At 41.0% G+C, this 22,213-nt stretch overlaps 1 protein-coding gene across 2 annotated transcripts in view; it reads left to right on the top strand.

Moving 5' to 3' along the window:
- LOC144537310 (collectin-12-like) overlaps window positions 1-22,213 on the top strand; it is a 33,681-nt gene that overhangs the window by 281 nt on the left and 11,187 nt on the right. The window contains exon 2 of one of the 2 annotated variants that reach the window (XM_078280945.1): window positions 972-1,022. In XM_078280945.1, coding sequence (XP_078137071.1) covers window positions 972-1,022 — 51 coding nt within the window. Of the gene's footprint in view, window positions 1-971; window positions 1,023-17,306; window positions 17,336-22,213 lie in introns of those variants that run through there. The other variant, XM_078280946.1, reaches the window with a different exon arrangement.

The raw sequence follows: 22,213 nt of genomic DNA, 5'->3' as shown, positions 1-22,213 counted from the left end.
TTGTTTCCTTTACGTGTAGCCGCTTTTAAAGTGCATGTGTTTTAATCAAACAAACCGATTACACTCTTTACAGGTTGTTGTGCCTATTTCTTTGTGGTGCGCGATTCACATCTGGATGACATTACGGTACTGCGGTGCAGAAGTTGTGAAATACTTGGAGTTTTTCTTACACCACTTATTTGCATTTTATTGACGAATATAAAAGACTAAATAATGTTTGAACAAGTAGGCTGTGTATCCGGTAAAGATTTTTTTTTTTAAACTTGTTGAATTTGTGATATTTGAGAAACATCTGCTTCCAAAAAACTTTATCATTGTAAAGAAAAGATCCTGCATGACTGATGATCAGTGAACAAACCTTGTAGTGCATGTGATTTTCAGACTTGGTTAGCTGCTGTATTTGTGCTAACACTCCAAACAGTAGCCTCTTAAAGCAGCATACTGTATTTGTTCCATCAACAACTACAATATTGTATTCGTTTTACCAAGATAAACTACGGGGAAATAGCACATGAACCTCCTCTGACCCCCCACCAACAAACACACACTCCGCTCATCCCTCCCTACATGTCTCCCCCCTCAGTCCCATCTGTTTACCATTACCAGTGATGTCCTCTCTGCTCTGCTCCAGTCTTCAGTGTAGTGCAGCAGAGTGTAATTAGGGTTTACTGTCAACAACCCAAAGAAACCGCAGCCTGTGGCTTTTACAGTTCTCTGGACCTCCTATCTCCACATACACACTTACAGACTAGAGATGATACTCCACTATCTCCAACCTAATGCCTTGTTGGCTGCCTCAACAGAGATCATTGTACTCAAGGTTAACATTATGAATTATTGGCTCTGTGCAGCTGCCCTGGAGCGCATCTTTCTGTTTTATTTTGTTTGTAGAATCCTACCAATTGCTTCAATGTACCCCCAGTAGCGTGCATATAACCTGCTCTTGTCATGTTTCTGATTATGTCACACAGACGACTTTGCAGACGAGGAGGAAGTACAGTCTTTTGGATACAAGAGGTTCGGTGAGTGAAAAGTCCTTTTTCATACGGTGGAAGAGAGAAAAGCTGACACACTTGGAGCTGTATTCATAACATTTTTTTTATTGTTTTCAGAATGAAATGTTATGAATTAAAGCCAAAGTGTGTGGGCTCTTTTTCTCTTTTCTGCTGTTACGTACCTTGAATTACCTCGATATTTATGGGAATGTCGGTCTAACTGAATCTTCCAGTTAACACACATGACACTCATCTGTCCTGATATGTGGCTCGGACACTAATGGTTATGCGGGGTTTGGGTTTAACATAAATGTGGCTGACAGTCTGTGAGGTCTACCTTACCACAGACCCAACGACTGCTGACAGAGCTCACCAGATCAAGAAGTTTCAGAAACTCTCTTCTCTCTTTCATTAACTTAAATTAAGTCACTTAAACACGTTGACTCACAGGACTCCAAAAAATGTGTAGTTACTCAAACTGAAATTGTAGTGAACATATATCTTCATGTAGTGGTGCCGACAGAGTTCACTGCATTTGGTTTGCATACAAGTGTACTAATACACATGCACCATGTAGCTAAAAAGTAGCAGGCGGACCCTATTTTCAGAGGTTTTCCCAGGGGACTTGTACACTGGTAGTGAACCAGACAAGACCAGAATGATATGCTTTAAAAATGCTTAAAGGGTCAGTTCACCCAAATTACAAGCACTTAGCTCTAGTGGTATCAAGCCATGAAGCTAGTGTTGGTTGTATTGTTCTGGGTTTTGAGATAGCTGCCCCTGACATGTTTGCTTCCAATAAATCCAATCCAATATTGTCCCCATTACACTGTGGAATCCACAGACCTCACTGTCAACAGGTTTTATTTTCTGCCAAACAAATAGTTTGTATGACTAATACCTCCTGTAAAGTTGAGAAAAATGTATTTTCGTAAATTCGGCAAACTAACCCTTTAAAATTTGAAAGTTTTCCTGTGGCAACTACAATATGGTCCTTTCTTCTTCAGTGCATGCATTTGTATTTTATAAATGCACATTTGTTACTCTCACGCTGCATTAATGATCGTTGATCACAAATACTTAAGTGTATAAAGGATCGGTTAGTTTCACCACTCCTCCAGTTGCTGCCGTTGGGTTTGTGAGGCATATGTTTGCCATCAAGTGCATGTATTCATGCTTTTGGATAAAGAAGAAAAAACTGGCAGCAAAGGGCAAACACTGTGTCACACACACCCTCAAACACATCATTATTACTTTCCTTGGAGATGGAGCACGTGCTTCATCACTGTTAGATTCAACACTGATTTGGAATCAGGAGCCTCTGTGTCTCTGTATTTAGGGTGTTGCTGCAGTATGACTCATTCGCACAAAGTTCGGCTGAGGTCCATCAGAGTGGATGTGAGGCAGTGGACTACAACATCAGCTGAGAGAAATTCAGTCTGTGTTAAAACACAATCTCTTTTATCCAAGTCACCCGAGTAGAAGCATCCTGTTTGTCTTTCTCTGTGAGCGCGTGCAAGTCCCGCTCATGGAGTACATTAGAGAGCTGCGGGGCGGGAGCCAAATCCTGCTCACTTTTAACTTTATCCAAATGAACTTTTGACTTTCGGAGGAGTAGGAAGAGCGAGCTGCTGAACTCTGAGCTGAGTGCTGTTGGCCCTCTCAGGGACACGGCAGCTGTTTGGAGGAGCCGACTCCGAGGGTCTGCCTCACCACTCCAGAGGCTTTGTTGTGCAATAGAGCTGCATTCATGCAAACCATCACAATCCCTCATTCTTCCACTATTAGCACTATAATCTCAGTACTCAGGGGAAAACAAGCAGTTATTTCCTCTCTGCACATTTTGCTTTAGTTCATTGCATTCTCCCAGGAGACCGATAGTGTTTAAATTGCTGTGATGTGTCAAAGCTGGGACTGTTATAAAGTCATGACTGAGAACACATTTAACAAGTGAACATAGGTAAGAAACATAGCATGCAATACCAGTGGGTTTGGGTTTTTCTTAGCCTATTTACATACACATTTCAAACACTTTGCTAATACTGCTGACCATTTTCTAAAGCGCTCCAGAAGTTTTTCCAGGAAGCCACTGACTCCCACCAATTCTAGTACACAATGAAAATCACCTCTCAGTTGTTTGAAACATGGAGACATATTCCAAATTGTGAAGCACTTTGGGTAAAAGCATCACATTAATACAGTATATAAGAAATCAAATATGAACAACAAACAAGATGTCATGATCAGGACAAAAGAAATTTGTATTTTTCTGGATTATTAGGCTGTTTCGGATCTTGTAGTTTCACACAAGCACTTGTGCCTCTTTGCAGCTGCATGACCACAGAAAACTATGAAGGTAACTATATGTTCACTGTGATGAATTAGCAATCTCCGCAAGTCGATTTTTTTGTACCTTACTGAAATGATTAGAAGTCAATGAGTCTTAAAACTCTTGATATGCCTTGGAAAATGGACTCCAGTATTGTAAAGAATACATGGCTTGTAGTTAATTGGCAAAAATGTGCAAAAACACTGTGGTCTTTAAAGCAAGATGCTTCAACGTTGTGGGATAAAGAGTGGACTTGGAAGTTTTTCTTATAACAATGCATTGGGAAAGATAAAGGAGCAATGAATTCCAAGAAAGTTCTTTACAAAACTCTCCTCCAATTTATTGAATTCCAAGATTTGATCTCAGTTTTGTATAGCATAGCATACATAGCATACATCATGTGTCTTTACACGAATGCATGCATAGACAAACATTTTTCCACTCTTTGTATACAAGTGGAAATGCTCAAAACACACACACACACACACACACACACACACACACACACACACACACACACACACACACACACACACACACACACGTACATTCACCGAGTGAATTCATCTGGTAATCCCATTCCCATCTCTCTCCCTGCCAAGTTAAAGCCATGCCGGAATTGCATTTACAGTGCTCAAGCTTTAAACATATTTACTTTTTCAGTGGGGGGTTGAAAAAAGAAGGCCATCAGAATAAAATTGAAATTTACCTGAGCTTTGGCTGAACTCCCTTAGAGCTGGTATAATCATCGGTCATTGGCAGTCAGCAGCCGTTGAATGAAAGCAGTTTGAGCTAGCACAGCAAGTTAGCAAGCAAGTCAAACATGAAAGGATTGAGGCCTACAGTATATCTTTACTTATGTTGTAGCCATTAGACACATTTCAAAGGCTGAATTAAATTGCCTTTCTTAGGAAATGCTAATGCAGAACAGCGTGGCAAAATGAGTTTTCCCAAAGGGTACTCTGTAAAGGAAGATTAAGCTCTGTACATCGCATATTGACAATGAATGACTATGTGAGAATATCAAGGTATATTAGAATAAGAATTTCTCACAATTCAGTGAGTTTACATTTACAAGTGACACCATATTTTATATAAATGGCATTAACCACCATCCTGCACTGGCTCTCATGCCGTGCGTTCCTGGGTGGTACTACTGTATTGATTTTTACTGGAGGCATGTTGGTCAGCAGGTAGGAGTCAGGGCCAGTCATGATAATAAGCAGCAGGTCCTCCTGGAATCTGCACTCATGTCTGGATGGGGGTCTTTCTCCCTCCGCTGCTGTGTCTTCTGTTCCCACACGTGGGTTTGGAGAGGTTGGGCTCAGGAGGTTTGCGGCCGGCGTGGAACCTAGAGTGCACTAATCTATTTCCTGCACTTGTTATGGTTTCTCCAGCGAGGCCCGGAACATTCCTGGAGCCGAGCATGGCGTTGGGGTGTCTGTGCCTGGAACCAGCTGTGTCAGCACAGCCAGGGATCGGTTCGGTCCAGTGGGTTTCTCTGGCAAAGAGCATTCCCCCGCTTCACAGCCACCTTCAGCTGTAGTCATAATGACACCTCACCCACCACCTCATCCATCTTGGTTAACATGGAATCAAACATGGTTATGTTAACACTACTAGCCAACTTTTGTCAGACCCTGACACATTTAATACATACTGTCATGTGATACTTTGTAGTGTGTGTGTCAGAATGTCTGATGAGGATTTTTATGCACTTTGCTGTGGTTTCTTGGCCTTTTTTACAGAGTTGTGTTGTGGTTTCTCAAATTCTGCCTCTTCGTTCTTTCTTAAAATTTCATGGCAGGTTTTGATCACTTATTATTTGGTAAAGCGTACAAAGCCTTCTTCACTGTCGGCCATAACACTGTCAAAAATGTTCCTTTGGCCTCTAGACGTAGACATATTGACCTGCAGCGGGATAAACAACTGTTGTAGAGAGCAAACGTAAATGGAAAAACACTTACTGAAGTCACCTGCTAAAATGGGGCAGACCAGCAAGTTTCTCTTTGACTGTCAAAAAAGTAAAACTTGGCTTTTGGCATAGTGATGCAATTGGGTGCTATTTAAAATATAAAAAATGTGATTATTAAATTCATTTTTAAGCATTTTCAAGCACACATTTTATTCTTTATACTGTACGTTTTCCTCCAATAAAAGGTAGCATACATCTTTAACACCTGTTGCTTGTTGATTAACCTGCCCATTCAGTATAAACAGAACTGTGTGCTGTTGCTCTGTTTGGCTCTGATGATGATCCTGGAGAGTCAAAATGTCTGCTGCACTGCAACTATAATTTAAAAAAGATAGTTTCTTTTAATTTCATACAGTCACGTGCAGGAGATTCCCAAGTGTGTTTTTGCTCATATGTGCTAATTCAATTGCAGTAGCATGCACTTTGATTTTTTTTGTTTGATTTGTCTCAAAAACCTTCATACCCCCCATACCTCAAAGCAATTATAAATAGAGAAATTTGAGTGGTGACAGAAGGAGAACGAGGTGAAATATTGTAAGGGTGCGTGTTTGTGTGAGTGAGAGAGAGAGAAAAATGTAGGCAGACAAATTATATTTCCCAAGAAGACACCCAAAAACAATGAAGTATAATGTGATTGAAATAAAGTCAGATGTCAGCCTGTGGCTTACAGAAACCAGCTCCATGTCTCGGTTTCACATGTCAGACTTACAGTAAGTCTTATTTTCTTTGTGTAGGGAATGGAAAGTTCACCCAGAGAATTTGGAGCAGTCTGTTAAGCCTCTGGGTGTAAACAAAAAGATGATGTACAGACCAGGGATGAGGGATTTCCTCGTATCTGGTTTTGGGAGAATCTCACACTGTTGGACAGACAGGAGGAGAGATAACACCAAGACGCTGAATGAGCTAAAAGAGCAGGGGTTGCTGGGCGAGAGGGTATATTTTATCCCAGGAGATGGGGAAGGGAGTGAAAAGGAAGTGGGAAAAGGTGGAGGAGAGGCAGCCGGTTGTGAGAGAAGGGCAGGAAGTGGATTGATGGCTTTAGAGGTGCATGAGAGGAGTTCTTTGTGAGGAGATAAGGGTATGTGAGTGTGTGTGTGTGATGGTAGTGGATAAAGAAGAGAGGAGGAAGTTGTAACGGTATAAGATCCAGCTGGAACTGTTTATCTGCACACCTTTATGACATAAGAGCATTTGCACTCACAGATGCAATTAGAAAATCATTAGTTTAGCACTGCTGTTTTTCAGTCATTACTCACGCTCTCAGACGTTTAGACACACTCTTATCTCTGTTATAATTCAATCCTTTCAACCAGGAATCCCACAGAACTTTTGAAGGCAAAAAACTGTAGCCAAAAGGGCAAATGGCAGCCGATCACAGAGGAATTTTATGAACACATAATTTTTCTTTTTTCTCTCAGTTTACAATAGTACAGCCTTGGATGACAGAGCCAGGGGTGGAAATTACTTTTACACACACGCTGTCCTTCCCTGAGCTTCTTGGATGTCAATGTTACACGGAAAAATCTAAAAGTAAAAATATAAATTCATACTTCAGACGGCTAGTTACTTGCATATTATGATTTTAACATATATTCAGATATTTTCTGTTTGTATTTAGGACCCCTTGAAAACGAGATGATGCATCTCAGGTTGGTTTATCGCGATATAATAAATTTGACTACTAATATATTTTTATGTCAAAAAAGTAAAATTTTGAATGCAAGGGTCTGTTTCATCAAATTTGCAACACGAGATCACTTGCCCTCGCATTTATTTCAACACATTTCAGAAATCGTTACAAATGCCATACAGTACTTGCAATCCATGCATGGGAATTCAAAAGCCCTGCTGTTCTAGCACATTTATCTGTAATTTGCGAGCAACAATCAAATGTGACGTTGCAATCTGGACTTGGGAGAAACAGTGAGTGGTCATTGATAATCAGTTTGAAGCAGCAACGGCTGAGATATTCTGACTTTTAGTCCCTAATATTAGTCAACATCCAAAGTCTTCCATAATGCAACTTGGTTGTAATGCAGTCTTTTGCCATGACATGACTCACTTTTTTTGGTACCTGTAGTTTTCTATTTTCGTTTTCCACTACCTATCGGCTCAGCTCGCTTGGAACCTCAACCAAGGGGGTACCAAAAACAGTACCAGGTACTATCCACAGCATTTGTTATGGTAAAACAAAAAAAAGAGTGAGTGGCAAAACGGCATTAGCGTTGAAAATCCAAACCCAAACTGTGATACCCGGATGATGTAAGTTTCTCATTGACTTTAGAAAGTTAATAATGAATTGACTGACATGTAAAATCAGTGGACTGCAACTTTAAGTAAATGATCTGAATACATGTTACAACACTGGGCACTGTAGAGAAACCACGGCAAAATAGATGATTATAGCATCACAGTCAGTTCAGAGGGATCCTGTAAACTTTTGTCCAAACCTTCCACCCCCTCCTCTCTCTCTCTGTTACGCCTTCTTTAGGCTGAATAAAACATGACTTTGGGCTAGATAGGAAGAGCAGGCATCAACACGTGCTGGTAGTTAGCTGCTATTTCCAACCTGGCCTGTGATCATCCGAGCGTCAGTGACTTGACACCTTTTAGAGTGAGGGAAAGCAGCAAAGTCCCCCTCCAGCTCTCACACACCATAATAACCCCGGTGTCCTTGATGTGACCCACATACAGATGTCAGGGGAGGGTTTCTGGAGTAAGGCCTATATTTAAGAGCCTTAGAGGGGGTGTTTAAACAGGGGGTTTGAGTCATTGATTTAGTAATTAAATAAAAGAATTGCAGAGCACAGAGAAGGCGCTCCAAGACACCTGCGTTTCTTTAATGTGTCCCGTGAAAAGGCTAGTGTTCCATTTGGTGAGCTGCAGTTCTTTGTTCCGCAGGGAACATGCTTCTCCATTAGATCTTACATTTGTATTCCCTCCTGTGTGTGTGTGTGTGTGTGTGTGTGTGTGTGTGTGTGTGTGTGTGTGTGCTTGTTTTACTATATTCGTGGGGTCCACAAACTAGGGAATACAGTATACTTGTGGGGTCTGCACAGCCTTGTGGGGCCCAAAATGCTGGACCCCACAAGTTTAAAGGGCTGTTTGAGGGTTAAGACTTGGTTTTAGGATTAGGGTTAGAATTAGGTTATGGTTAGGGTGAGGGTAAGGGTTAAGGTTAGGCATTTAGTTGTGATGGTTAAGGTTAGGGTAAGGGGCTAGGGAATGCATTATGTCAATGACGGGTCCCCACAAAGATAGTGAAACAAACGTGTGTGTGTGTGTGTGTGTGTGTGTGTTCAGCCTTACAAACACAACATCACACTCTTATAATACAAACGGATTACTTTTATATGTGAGTCTCTTGTTTCATCGAACACCTCCGGCAGCAGAACACAGAGGGACTATTTAACAAAATATTTTGGGATTCTAATTCCTTCTCTTTTAGTATAAGTAATAAACCTCCTAAATCTTGTTATTCACAGTCCAAAATGTTAATGAAAGGGGGAAAAATGACTGTGAATGTTGCCAAGATCAACTTACAGCTTCCTGGTTTGCAAAAGGGAGTTGAAGCGGAGAGGAACAGTGAGGCGCTGCTCCAAAACTCTGTCAGACTCATAATGACTATCACATTTTCCATGTGTGGCAAAGACTGCAGACAGAGGGAATTCACTAAATTCATTTTCTGGCACCTTACAGAGCTCTTCACAATGTTTGCCATGCATGCATATGGTTAATTAAATTAAAAATGAATAAGATAAAGTGTATTTCTGTTGTTCACACACGTCAGAAAATGTTGGTGCTCCACTTTGAGTCAAAGCTACTCTGAACATGCAGAGTTTGTGTTAATGTAGCCCACATTCACAATAGTGTGTATCATAAAAATAAAATGGTTAGAACATTTTCCATGGTCATTTGACAAAATGGCGATTGTTGTTCCAGTAGTTGTCAGGGTGACAACACACGTCAGTGGGGCCGTAAATTGCGTGGCGAGTGAGGAAGAGGGACACTGACAGGGACTGTCAGCAGACCGTTAGACCCAGCCTGCTGTTTGGCTCATTCTTTGTAACCAATGCATCATGAAAGCACGGCGGAACAAGCAAGCCAGCCAGCCAGCCAGCCGGCCAGCCAGCCAGCCGGCCGGCCAGCCAGCCGGCCAACCAACCAGTGGACGTCTTGTTAGTTGGCTAACGTTAGCTTGCTGACTCTGTGCCCCACCTGTCGCAGAAAATTAGCCGCACAAACCTGTCACTCATCTGGCGATAGCAATGTGCTTTGTGTGGATGAAGCATTCACTTGTGAAATCTGACTCATTTAGCGGCTGGCTCTCTGCCTCGTAATGTTACTACTCCACTGCTCGTTTGTCCATTACTGCAAAACCTCACTTCCGCGACTTACCACCGTGCTTACCGCAAGTCGGTTTATATGGAAGTTTATACATTGCCATGGCAATGGTACAGCTGCAAACGGCTGCCACTCTGACCATTCTGCTACGTTGATTTGAATAGGAATAGCCTTTGTATCCATTTTATTTCTATGGTCTGTATTCAGTGACTCCATATGTTTTCAACTTGCCATGTATGGCAGGTATGACCATGCTTTTATTGGCATTACCTCTCCTTATAGGCATGTAAAGAAAAGTACAAAATACAGGGCCGTATTGCAATAGACACAGTATGTTAAAAGGAATAGAAGCAATTTTATGTCTTAAAAAGCAGTAGTAAAAGATTATGGTTAGAATGTAAAATGTTAGCCTAAAGTGCGTGTGTCTGCACGCATAAAGTAGGTCATTTGTAATCTGCTGAGTCTGGCAGTCTGGTAGTGTTGGCCCGGATGCTGGGGGTCAACAATCTGTGGGAGGGGTGCGTGGGGTCTTTTATGATGCAGCCAGCTTTTTTTGATGCATCTTTTGGTGTAGAGGTCCAGTGTGTAGGTTTCACTGTCAAATTGTCAAAAAAGTGAATCCTATAACTTTCTTTGAGTATGTGTATTTTGTTTAGTTTTGTTTAGAATGAAGTACAGGATGAAAGAATACGTGATCACTTCAACAGTTTTCTGTTACCCGTCTCTGCAGAGCACACAGCAGTTTGATAACAAAATGTTTTTGCTGTTTGGAGTAACAAAATCATCTCTTTGGTCCCTGATGACTCCTGTGCAGCACAGATTCTTCCAGAATCAGTTTCCCTTTCCAGCACTTCCTCTAGATTACCCTAAACACAACTGTTTGTGTAGTAATTTAAAGCCATTGTCTGGTGTTGATTACTGCTTTCAGTAAGTGATGTGATTCACGACCCAGATGTCAGAAAGCTCCTCTTGATGTTTCGTCTTGACTTTAGGCTGCTCTGAGGTAGAAGAGCGTGCCATCCTCATGTCTGGAGTGTGTGTGTCTGGACAGATTTTGGCAGAAAAACTTCCTCTTCTTCCTGACCAGGCTGGCGTGTTGTCATTCAGACTGACAGACCACACCCCCGCATCGGACCGCAGATGTGGTGGGCCACCCAGAAGGAACTCCAACACCCATTATGCTGCATAACAGAAGGCATTTCCATTGTTACCTACCTCAGAGAGCATCCCGTCGGTTTTTGTATTTTGTCTTGCTGACTTTGGAGAAAAAGTGTATCATTTTGTAATTGAACATTCTGCTTGCGGTTTGCGCTCACCCTTGGATATGAATTATTGTTCTGAGCAAATCATACAAGTGATCATATTTTTTAGGTTTCCATTCAGAATTTTCCACTTTCTGAGCAGTGCATATTTTGTTCAAAAGATATATTTTTTTAAATACTACTTGTACACTGTAAAAAATAATCAGGTTGAAGAATCACCTGTGAAGTTACAAAAAAAGCTCAACTACAAGATTAGATTATATAACCGTGTTTTTCAAATTTGTTTTTCAAATTTGTATACATCTCTTTAAAGCCCAGTTTAGATCAAAGATTCGCGACAAGACGAGTTGAAATTTGCAACTTCTCGCAATGAGCCGGTCTGCAGCGTTCTAAAACCTGCCAGTTCACACCAATGCAACGAGACGGTGTATCATCTCCATAACAACACCTCTTTGTACTTCTGTACGTTCTAACTTCTGACTTTCAGGCTTTTTTTTTATAGCTGGATATATCATTTAGTGTTAGTGATATTGAGATGCTTGCTACAGTTGCATTTCTAGTGATGAATCGGCAAAAATGCGTTTTCTTTCTCTGATTCACTGCTTTGTTCTAATGCCGCTGGGCGCTCCCTCTCTTCAGTCACTCTCTATCTCGCTTGACCATATAATGTTACCGTGATTTTCTGGCGGTCGTTGACGCTCCGTCTAAGACTGCCATTTCGACTAGCTGTTTGTAACATAAAAATAAAATGGATTATGGATCATTTTATTTTCATAGTTTATAGCTGACTTTACCAGCTGACTTCTCTATTGGCTGTTGAAGCAGGTGACGTCCCTTACGTTCTAAAACCAGCCTCTGCGACTTAAACAGCTGAGACGCAGCGAGCCCATGAGGTGGTTTGAGTCGAGCTTAGAGCGCTGAAACTTTTCCCTGCGACGTTCTAAAATCGTCTTGTCACAAATCTTTGGTCCAAACTGGGCTTTAGGCAGTCTAACCTTCTAACAACACACAACACACAACACACAGTCACAGTATTCATATTTTTCAGCCCTCCATGTTCTCTCAAAGCCACTGTTAAATGATAGAGCTTCTTATTACAAGCAACCCTAAATCACAGAGCGGCTTTCTCCACAATGACCATAATGTTATACCGACATTACCCACAAGTGACACCAGAGCAGAAACCACTGGGTCGGGAAGAAAATGTCAGTCCACAGTTAAAAAAAACACATTCAGAGAACACAAGAGGTGCTTCGGTGTAGACCTGTCCTCCGTCCATATGGCGGAGTGAGCGGTGGATGTGGCCAACATGGTGATGTGTTTGGCTGATGTGGGCATGGCCTGTAAAAGAACTGTCCCATTGAGATTTTCCCCAACCGGCTTTCTGTCAAGTATCCTAAAAATCTGCAAGCTCTTTAAAGCCTACCTGGTATTGTCTGGCAGCAGAACAGGAACTGTAGTTCAGTACATTTACATTTCAGACACTGTTTTAGAAGGACATGAAGCATGACAGTAGACTGTTACAACAGCTGAAAAATGAGGGGGTATTCGTGGTCATTTTACTACAATCTGGGTTATCTTGGAACATGCTTCTAGTGGCCTTTATCGGATCTGCATGTTTAGGTGATTTTGCATTAGCACTCAGCTGTGGTGGTTGCAGCTCTGAAGCCTAAATCCCCTCTTTAAAGCTACATTGTGTAAGAATTTCTCCCATCTAGCGGTGAAATTGTATATGACAACCAACTGAATATTACTTTCTAGCCCCTCCCATTCCGAGCGCGTTTTAACTCCTACAGTGGCCAAACCCGGAATTAGCTCTTAGAATCTCCATCGTTTACACACAGCTGTTCTAGCCGCTCCAATATTAACTTTGGTGTTGTTGCTTTGCCTGTCGCGTTGTCGTTTTAATTCTCTTTTTCGCTTCCTTGGCAACTCCGTTACATGTACTCGAGAATAGGTGTGATCCTCCATCTTCAACAGGCTTTAAAATCTGCCGGCAGTCGCGAGTAATCTCCCTTCGTCTCTTCGCCCTATCAGCTGCTGGTTTTCATTTTCTGGGAAACAATACAGAGAAGCGCCGCCTGCTGCTATGGAGACATATTACGTTTTGCACACGCGCAGAGCGCACGCTCAAGTCGGCATTGCCTCAGTGTGTTTTGAGGCATTTTTTTGGTCCTCAGGGACCCGGCTGATCAGTCCGACTGGCTTTTCTGCCGACGGTTCGCCGTCTGGTTGGTGTGTAAGCACCTCCAAGGTTACAACCAGACTGCCAACCTAACAGTCTGATTGGACGAACGCGTCACGTGGGTCTTTTTTCTCCGGAAATTCACAGCCAGAATGTCATGGTGGCTTGTTCAGAATACGATCTCATATTGTACTAAAATAGTTCACCGAAACGTGTTTCTGAAAACATTTTAAGCGAGAAATAGGCCATACAGTTGCTGAATCTGTCTTCATTTCAGATCGACAAAGGTCAGTTTAAAAGATTTTCGTCAGATTTTGAGAGGCTCATCCGCTCGCCATTTCCGGGTGAGTCCCGACTGCCCTGTCTCCGACTGAGCATGTCGGGTCGGCCAAAATGAAGGCCAATGGCTCCTCGGACGGACGACGGCACGGAACACACCGAACAGACTCGAGTCACCGACCTCGCCAGACGGTCCGTCGGCCGATAACCGGCTCTGTGTGTCAGCGCCCTAAAAGCGCGAAAGGCGGAGGTATGTCCCTCTTTGGCTAATGTATTTTAAAGATGGAGGCGCAACATGGCTGCCGCCATTTGAGCGACTCGCTCGTATGTATTCTGAATGATTCTGAATGGCAGATTCTACGCTTACGAGAATACTTTGATTAGTTGGTGGAAGTAATTACACATGAATGAGCACATATTTGTGAAAGAACAAAGGGGTTTTTGCTAAGAATCAACTCAAAAAATTACACAATGTAGGTTTAAGGGGAATGACCTCAACCCTAATATGTGTTGTCATTTTACATGCAGGAGTATACAGTATACCACTTTCTTTACTATAACCAGGATGCTGTTTATGCTGTACTAGCAAGTAAATAAAAAGTTTTGTAAACAGGATGCAAACAAAACAGAAAATGGTAGTCTTTATTGCCATTTAAATACCTTTTTTTTTTGGTTTATTTTCACAGCTTCTTATCAAAGGGAAAATGTCCACTATTTATTTTATTTCTGGTTTTCTCTAACTGGCGACATTCAGCTGTTTGTTTTTCTTTGAAGTACTTGCTAGTGCTCCTTCAGCACTAGGGGTCTTTGTAGTGGTTTTCACATTTTTATTGGCACCTGAAGCAACCAGTGGGAGGTCTCTAGACATCGATCAGATGTGGTTTCGGAAACAGAAACTCAGATCCAGATCCTTGCAGCTGAGAGTCGACTTCAATATTGAAAATGCTGAATGAAAGAGACTTCTTGTGGTGCAACATTGTTTAAAAGAAAATAAGATTCAAATACTGTATGGTTATATTGCGAAGTGCTGTACTTTGTAATCACGTCTTCCAGTTGAATGGCAGCTGACTGAAGACAAACAGCCGTTCAATCATATCTTTCATTGGATAAAGTATTTCTTTTGTTGTTCTTGTCCTGCTCTCCTACATTCTCTCTTTGAACTGACTTCTTTTTGCTGATGGTGTGTTTCCTTCAAAGTTGAGCGTAGGCAGGCTATCAAATTATGGATGCTAATGTGAGGGTTATTAAACAGTGGGCCACACACACACACACACACACACACACACACACTTACTAGAGAGCTGCAACGTTTTGGGGTGCTTAAGCTCTGATGTTTTGCTTTGTAACCAAAGCCCAAGTCACTCCGTTGGGCCCCAAATCCCTAAACTGAGTAAGTCCATTCCCGCTCCCCATCTCTCATTGTTGATGTAGTTTTCTGGAAATACGACCTGTTTGTGTAACTGCAGCAAGCGCTGAGTCTGTGCAGAGCCGAGTGGGGCCTCCGGGCTCATGGGAGGGGGCAGGGCTGCAGGGCGGGACGATGCTGCTGCGGGCTGCATGCCTGTCTGACCTCAGCTCATCTGAAAACCATTTTGGAAGTGTTTATTTCTCTACCTTTACTATCAGTCAGTGAGATGTCATTATCGTAGCATGAGGAGTGGGCAGTTTGGCCATGCTCTCTGTGTCTGTTCCACAATTATTTGCAAAGCTGACAGACCACTCTCTGTTTCAAGAAAGTGAACAACTACAAAAGTTCTTTGCATCTTTCCAACTTGCACATTCATTCAGTATTTTTGCACTTATTAAGACAAAATACAACTAACAGAAACCCACATTTTCTACTTCTTGCCTCTTTGCTTTTTTAATGTGTCTAAATTAGATTAGATTAGATTCAACTTTATTGTCATTGTGCAGAGTACAAGTACGAAGACAACGAAATGCAGTTCAGTCTAATGGAAACTCATAAACCTGTCATTGGATCAAAGCGGATCTGAAAGATGAATTTGATTTTTGTGTAGAAAATAAAAGTTCTGCCTCACTCCCCCACAACGAGGCGGCAGACAGTTGGAGCCTGAGCTGCTGGATGCTGCAATCTTGGTTGCCTCATAATTTGACAATGCCTTTTGTTGGATGTGATACAAAGCTATGTCAGAAATATTTCTTTTTTCTCTCCTTCCCATTTTTACGTGGATGATCTGGCCCATGTCACACTCGCTGAGAGGTTCCTGGCTCTCTGTGGACGATGTGACAGGGGTTACTGGCTTTTACAGTTCATCCGTCATTGCTTTCTCTCCACCTCTCAAATCTTTAAATGATTTAGCTTTTATCACTCTCCCTCTTGTTTTCTCACGTTTCGTTTTTTTTCTCTGAATTCATTCTTTTGCGACTGAGCATTGGCCTTGTCCTGCCTGTCGTCATTCCTCTACTCGCTCCTCCTTCATTAACTTATAGCCACGAGCATCATGCCCGCCTGTCTCACGTGATGGAGGCGTATGGTTTCCATCATATGAAATAAACGAAATAGAGCTTGAATCAGGCCACACATGGAGCGAGATGGTGCCAGTTTCCTGCAAGGCCCCAAAGCCATCCCATGAACTCAGAACCCTTTGGCCCTAATTCTGCACTTCCTCTGATTGCGTCATTGGCAGGTACAGCCTTGAAGTGAGCGCAGTGGGCATGCTGCAGGACGGGGTATATTCTCCAAGCTGTTAAACAGTCAGTTATTAGGCGAGGTAACCATGAAGCCAGGACCTCCGCTGCGAGAGAGCTTTCTGCATTGGCCGTGGATTGTGTTCAGTGTGTACTCTCTTCACATGTTCCTTTAAAAGGAAAATGCATCCAAAAGTATAACTACAAGAACTAGTGATTTTATTTTAATTTTTATGTCCATGTTTTTGTTTTGTGGTTCCAGAGTTATGTATAAAGAAATCCAAATCACATTTTCTCTGCCGGAAAGTCTCCTTTATCTCCTTCTGTATGGCTACAAAGTTGAACACAACAAGTTTACTTCCGATGCTTCCTAGAACATTTTAAAGTAAGACATGACCAATTGAGATAAATGTCACCAAGACAGGCTTAGCGAAAGTAGGTACACCAAGGCGGTGCATTGAAACATATTTCTTTAAAATCTTGTCTCAAAGTCACTGATTTATGTCCACCAACACTGAGAGTCATGCACCAGTACACACACACACACACACACACACACACACACACACACACACACACACACACACACACACACACACACACACACACACACACACACCATTGCAGCACATGATTTAGTGCAGGCCACCTCACCATGTCATTGAGAAAGCTGAGCGGTGTATGACTCATTCATTGAGCCATCATCTCCCTCCTGACTGTAAAACATCTTGGCTAAGATTACAGTGTATCAGAGATCTTGTAAAACTGAAAAATAATTTGGCTTGAGTAATGAAGGACATATGGCATAAAGGATGACTGTTTAAGAAAACTATTGGAAACAAACAACTACAGTTTTGGCATTCAGTAAAACAAAAAAAAAAACCATTTCACAAACAAACAAACAAACAAACAAAAAAGACACTGTTGGTAGATAACAGCTGTCCACTCTGTAATGTAATGAAGATGCATTTAATCAAGTTCTGGACTTGAGTGCAATTTTGAGGCACTTTAAGCCATGTGTAGAATGTTTATGTGATTGAAGTATATTTGTGATTATTTCTGAGGGCATAATTTTTGTCTGCAGAGAAATTAGACGATTATGGTGAAAACTGGAGAAGTTTGTGTCACTTTGCGTCCGTTTATCTGAGTGTCGCTTGAATCTGTGGGATGATGGGAATGTTTAGATACTACCACCAGGGGGTGCCACCGTCCCAAATCTTTAAAGCAACAAATAGTGGCTTTAAGTATTTCCGTTTTCAGTCGAAAGATATTGCACTTTTTACTTCTCCGTTCTATCTGGCAGAAAACTTTAACACGGTAGGTCGCTTTACGATTTGTATTGTATCCATGACGACTACGCTTCCTTAACCTACCCTTTTCCTAAACCTAAGTTGTTTTTGTGCCTAAAAGAAACCAAAATGTAACCATAGCGTTGTCATATCATAAAATGGATTTACTTGAAACAGTGCTGAGTCCTTTCAACAGTGGTGAATATCAGGAAGCACTTGCATGTAATTCTGGAGAGCATGGACATATTTTGTTGTTTAATTTGGATGACTTGTTCTTTCTGTCCCACTTCATTCAGTTTTTTTTTCTGTCCCTTTTTCTCTCTTATATCCATTTCCTTCTTTCTCTCAAATGTTCCTCTGTCCTTCCTTTCTGCCTTTCTTTCTTTCTTCCTTTCTGCCTTTCTTTCTTTCTTTCTTCCAATGCCTGAAATAGTAAACATTGAGGATATCAAGTTACCTCTCCTTCTTCACAATGATTGTTTTTCATATGGCATTGTATAATTTTAAATACAGGATTTTTACTTGTAACAGAGTATTATCCCGTTCTGATATGCTTTGACTTAGTTCGAGGCTTAGAGGACTTCTTCCACTGCTGTAGTTTGTCTTGAACTCCTCTCTTTGTCTTTGGTGCCAGGTATAATTCACTGATTGCCCTCTTGGAGTAATGTGCACTTTGGTTCCTGGAAAGGGGTTGAGTGTTTGTTAGGCGAGGCAGGGATCCAAATCACAGTTTTTGTGACCTCAGCTCACAGCTTTGTGTTCCCATCCGTTACTATAGCGTCCCTTCTGCTATTTACAGTAAATAAACATTGTCTTTTAATGAGCAGGGCCCACGCACCGGCCATGCTTTGCGGTGGAAATGACTTTGGCATTTCTGGGGCTAATGACCGGCCATGTTGAGATGAAAAAGATGATGTTTGGGTAATCCTTTGTTTCAGGAAATGAGGCTGGTGAAAGACACAGGCTTGAAGACACTTAATTACCACTAAGGTGGACACTGTCTGGATATTATTTCAACATAAAGGTTTTGCAGGAACAATGGGTGACTTCATCCAGCCAAAGCACACAAAGACATTCACATTTGAAAACCCGCTGGTGTGTTGTTGTTGTTGTTGTTGTTTTGGAAAGGCTCTTTGTCTTTGGAGCATCAGTTTTGTTTTGCTATGAGCAGTAAAAGTGTTGTTGTCAGCTTGTGGTCTGAGCATCCTTGGACGATGGTTATTTTTGTGGTTGTGGTCGGTCAGATCCGACTGTGTCTGGCGAAGGGAAAGATGACGAATCAGAGTCCGATTTAATGACGAGCAGCCAAACTAAAGGAAAGCGAGTCTCTGATGTTAAACTGTGAACAAGGAGGTCAGTGTTCACTTGTGTTTTTCCACAGTCAGTTGCAAGTTCTCTTCTTGCTAATTTTGAATATTTAATAAAAAAGTGTGTCACACTAGAAGCTTCTTCTTTAACTTGATTACATAACTCCACACATAGCCAAACTCCATGTGCTACAAACCTCAAGATATTTTATCCATGTGTGAGGATTTGTGCATCTGGGTCGTGTTAGTGTAACAGATATTTGAGAATGTGTGAAAGACGTTTGTCCTGACTGTCTCATATCCATCTGGCCATTTGTCATGTAAACAGGCCATACCCTAGGTGTCTCTATGTTTGTTTTTTCTGATTGTGTTAAATATATAGGGCTGCACGTTATGGGGGAAATATGTGATAATGTTGTTGAATATCGCGATAACGATATTACTTGCGATAGACAAACATATATTGAAATGCTCCCAGTTCTTCATTTCTGCTGCTTTCAGTATTCTGCTACAATACAACACATTGCTTGTTGAATTTAAAACAAATGAAAGGAAATCATTTCTAACATTCTTTAATTGAACACATTGAACATGAAATTGAATGTAAAAGGCACCACTAAAAAAAGAATGACAGTTACATTTTAATGTGCAGTTTTCTGCTGATATTTTCTTTCAACCAACACAAAAAATCTCTTGAGTGTCTTTCGCGATATGTTGCAGCCTTTCGCGATGTGTTTATTGCGGCAGTTTATATCGCGATGACAATAAAAAAATTTATATATTGTGCAGCCCTAGTTTAATATGGAGTCAAAACTTGATTTGCTTTGTCTATCGTATAGTCCCCTATAACACTTTAGTAATGCATAATATCTTGGATTTAGGTTTTAATTTCTTTATGCAAACTGTGTCGAATCGAATCATATTAAACAAAAACAGCCCGAGTAAGAGGACATGAATGTGACAATATAGTTTCCAAAGCCACATCCCATGTAAGCATGGCTGTGGTTATTTGCAGGGTAAAATAGACCAAGTTCAAACTGAGCTAAATTTGGTGAAAAAGTGAGCTATAGATCGTCTATACTTACATATAAACATTGTTTTAACAGGACTTCAATGACTACCTTTTAACGTGTAATTAGGACCTGCTTCTCATTGAAATGTCATCATTTAAATGCTGTTGAAACACGTAAACTAAACAGTTACTTTTCAACCCAATTGAGCCCAGTATAACTGTAACACCTTGGATGCCTTTTATCTCTCCCCCTGTAGGTATGTGGCAGAATCTAGCATAACTAACTAACTAATGCTAGTTATTAAACCTCAATACGTTTTTGGTACCGACCAAAATGTTTCCAGACGTTTCAAGTACAGAAAGCTGGCATCATATGGTTGATATGAGTCATACTCTTATTCAAACTTTTCAGTTTCAATACTGAAACTCGTATTGTTTGATTAGTAGTAGCGCTATACCGATCGGCCTATTGCATTATCGGCCAATATCAGCTTATATACAGTATGTTGGCCGGTAAGTAACAAGACATTTAGTTTGAGGTCATGTAACTGTTGACTTTCACTATGTATCTCGGTCGCAATTCTTGAAAAATTATATCTGAGGGATCCTAGATTGTTGTGTCTGTGTTCCGTGTTTATGTTTTAACTGTCGACAGATATAGTGTTATTGGATTTTGTAAACTCCCAGATATCAATATCAAAAATCCAGTATGAATTGAGCTTTAATTAGTGTTTTTGTAAACCCCGCCCAAATAATGTAGCCACTGATATTAACCCACTCAACACCAGCCAGTTAAAATCTATTTTGAAATTGAAAGTGATTGCGAACAATAAATGAATGGCAAACAAGCCCTGATATCTTCTTTATGCGGATGCTGTACGTGTATTTAGAGACATCACAAGGAACAACAGAGATAGGAAACACAAATGATTGGCACATAATGTAAAACCAAGAACACACCAATATTATCCTAAAGCCTCACTCAGCATTCCAGTCCAGCATCTGTCTCGTCTCCTTATTTGTCCTGCTCATCCAGGAAGTGACCCACTGGGAAATGAACAGCAAGCAGGTCGCAACCCCTGATAAAGCCTCGGACAGCCCACTGGTGTGTCGACACTCGGGGATTGTAGAGATTACAGCTGCTCCATCTGATGTCTGTGTGCTCATAGAGGAGCTGTGAAACTGAAATCTCTCTCTCTTTGTTATTGTGTTGTTGGCCATGTGTTTTGTGTTATGTCAGGTGTCCTCCATGTTTGACAGCCAGTGCAAAATTCTCCACTTCTCCACTGAGCATCTGAAGATCACCAGTCAATGAGCACTGAAATGGAAAAGCCTTTTGCCTGTGGAATAGTTTATACCCTTACAAAGTTATTTGGTATCATTTCAGTGCAGCAGATTTGTAAACACTGTCAGCCTGTTTGGATTGGAACAGCAAATTTGGGCAGCAGTGCTTTGATTACTATGAACTGATGAACTGATATGCTTGCTTTTTTGTGGAAGCATGCATGGGCTGACACTCCAAACATGTTAGCAGTCATGAATGATTCAGAAATGCAATCATTTATCGTGGCTGTATTCCCAGAGTGCACTTCTCTGCTTACAGTTAAACCGGTGGCGAGGGAAGACTTTGGTGACTCCTCATACACAGCTGTTAGCCGCTTTGTGCTTAGTAACTGGCTCCACACACCCAGAGCTGGAGCTGAGACAAATGTCTTTTATGTATACACACTTGGTAATACATTTTAAGGAGCCCGTTGAGGCTCTTTACATGATTAAGAAATGCGCATCAGCCATGTTTTAGGGCTCTAAAAGCTAAGTTCACTCTCAGGTGTGTGTGGTACAATACATAAGCAGACAACACACCACAAAGATCATTTTCTCCTGACTCTCATTTCCTCTCTCTCTCCACCTTTGTTAACATTTTGTTGGTCCCACATAATTCTTGCTTTGCTAATGTGAAGATCTTGGCAAGAAATGGCCAAACATCACGAATAGTGGATATAGTTTATGTAAAGATGTCATGCTCTAAGATTTATTAAACACAAACACATTTTTTAGTGCAGCTTCAGGCAAAAAAAAAGTAAAGAATTGGAGAAAGTATTTGGCCTGAGAGGCACTGGTGTCAACTGTGTTTGAAAAGAGTCTAATATGTGGAAGCATTACATTAAAACTAGGGCTGTCAAACGATTAATTTTTTTAATCATGATTAATCGCCACATTTCTATAGTTAATCACGATTAATCGCATGTTTTATCACATGAATAAAATTCTATTATTTTGCATTTCAGAACAGTTTTTAAGTACATATTAACAATGGAAAACCATTCTTGCCAGTGTATCTTAATTGGGAATCAAATGAATGCAAAGAAAATTACTTTATGAACTTGACTTTAAGATTTGTAATTGTTTATTATTTATTTACTGTAAACCAAAGAAAAATGTGTGAATCTGTCATTATTGCACAATTCCTCCAAGTACCTAACCTAACTGAGATGTAATACTAACACTTTGCTTATACAGTACAAACAAAATGGTCCAAAAACCGGATGCCACAGCAGGACATTTGTAACCTTTACGTTTTTCTAAT

The sequence above is a fragment of the Sander vitreus genome, chromosome 22 (genome assembly GCF_031162955.1).
Source record: "Sander vitreus isolate 19-12246 chromosome 22, sanVit1, whole genome shotgun sequence".
In the NCBI taxonomy this organism is placed as follows: Eukaryota; Metazoa; Chordata; class Actinopteri; order Perciformes; family Percidae; genus Sander; species Sander vitreus.
The sequence above is the reverse complement of the archived record's forward strand: the minus strand, read 5'-3'. Positions and strand labels throughout refer to the sequence as shown.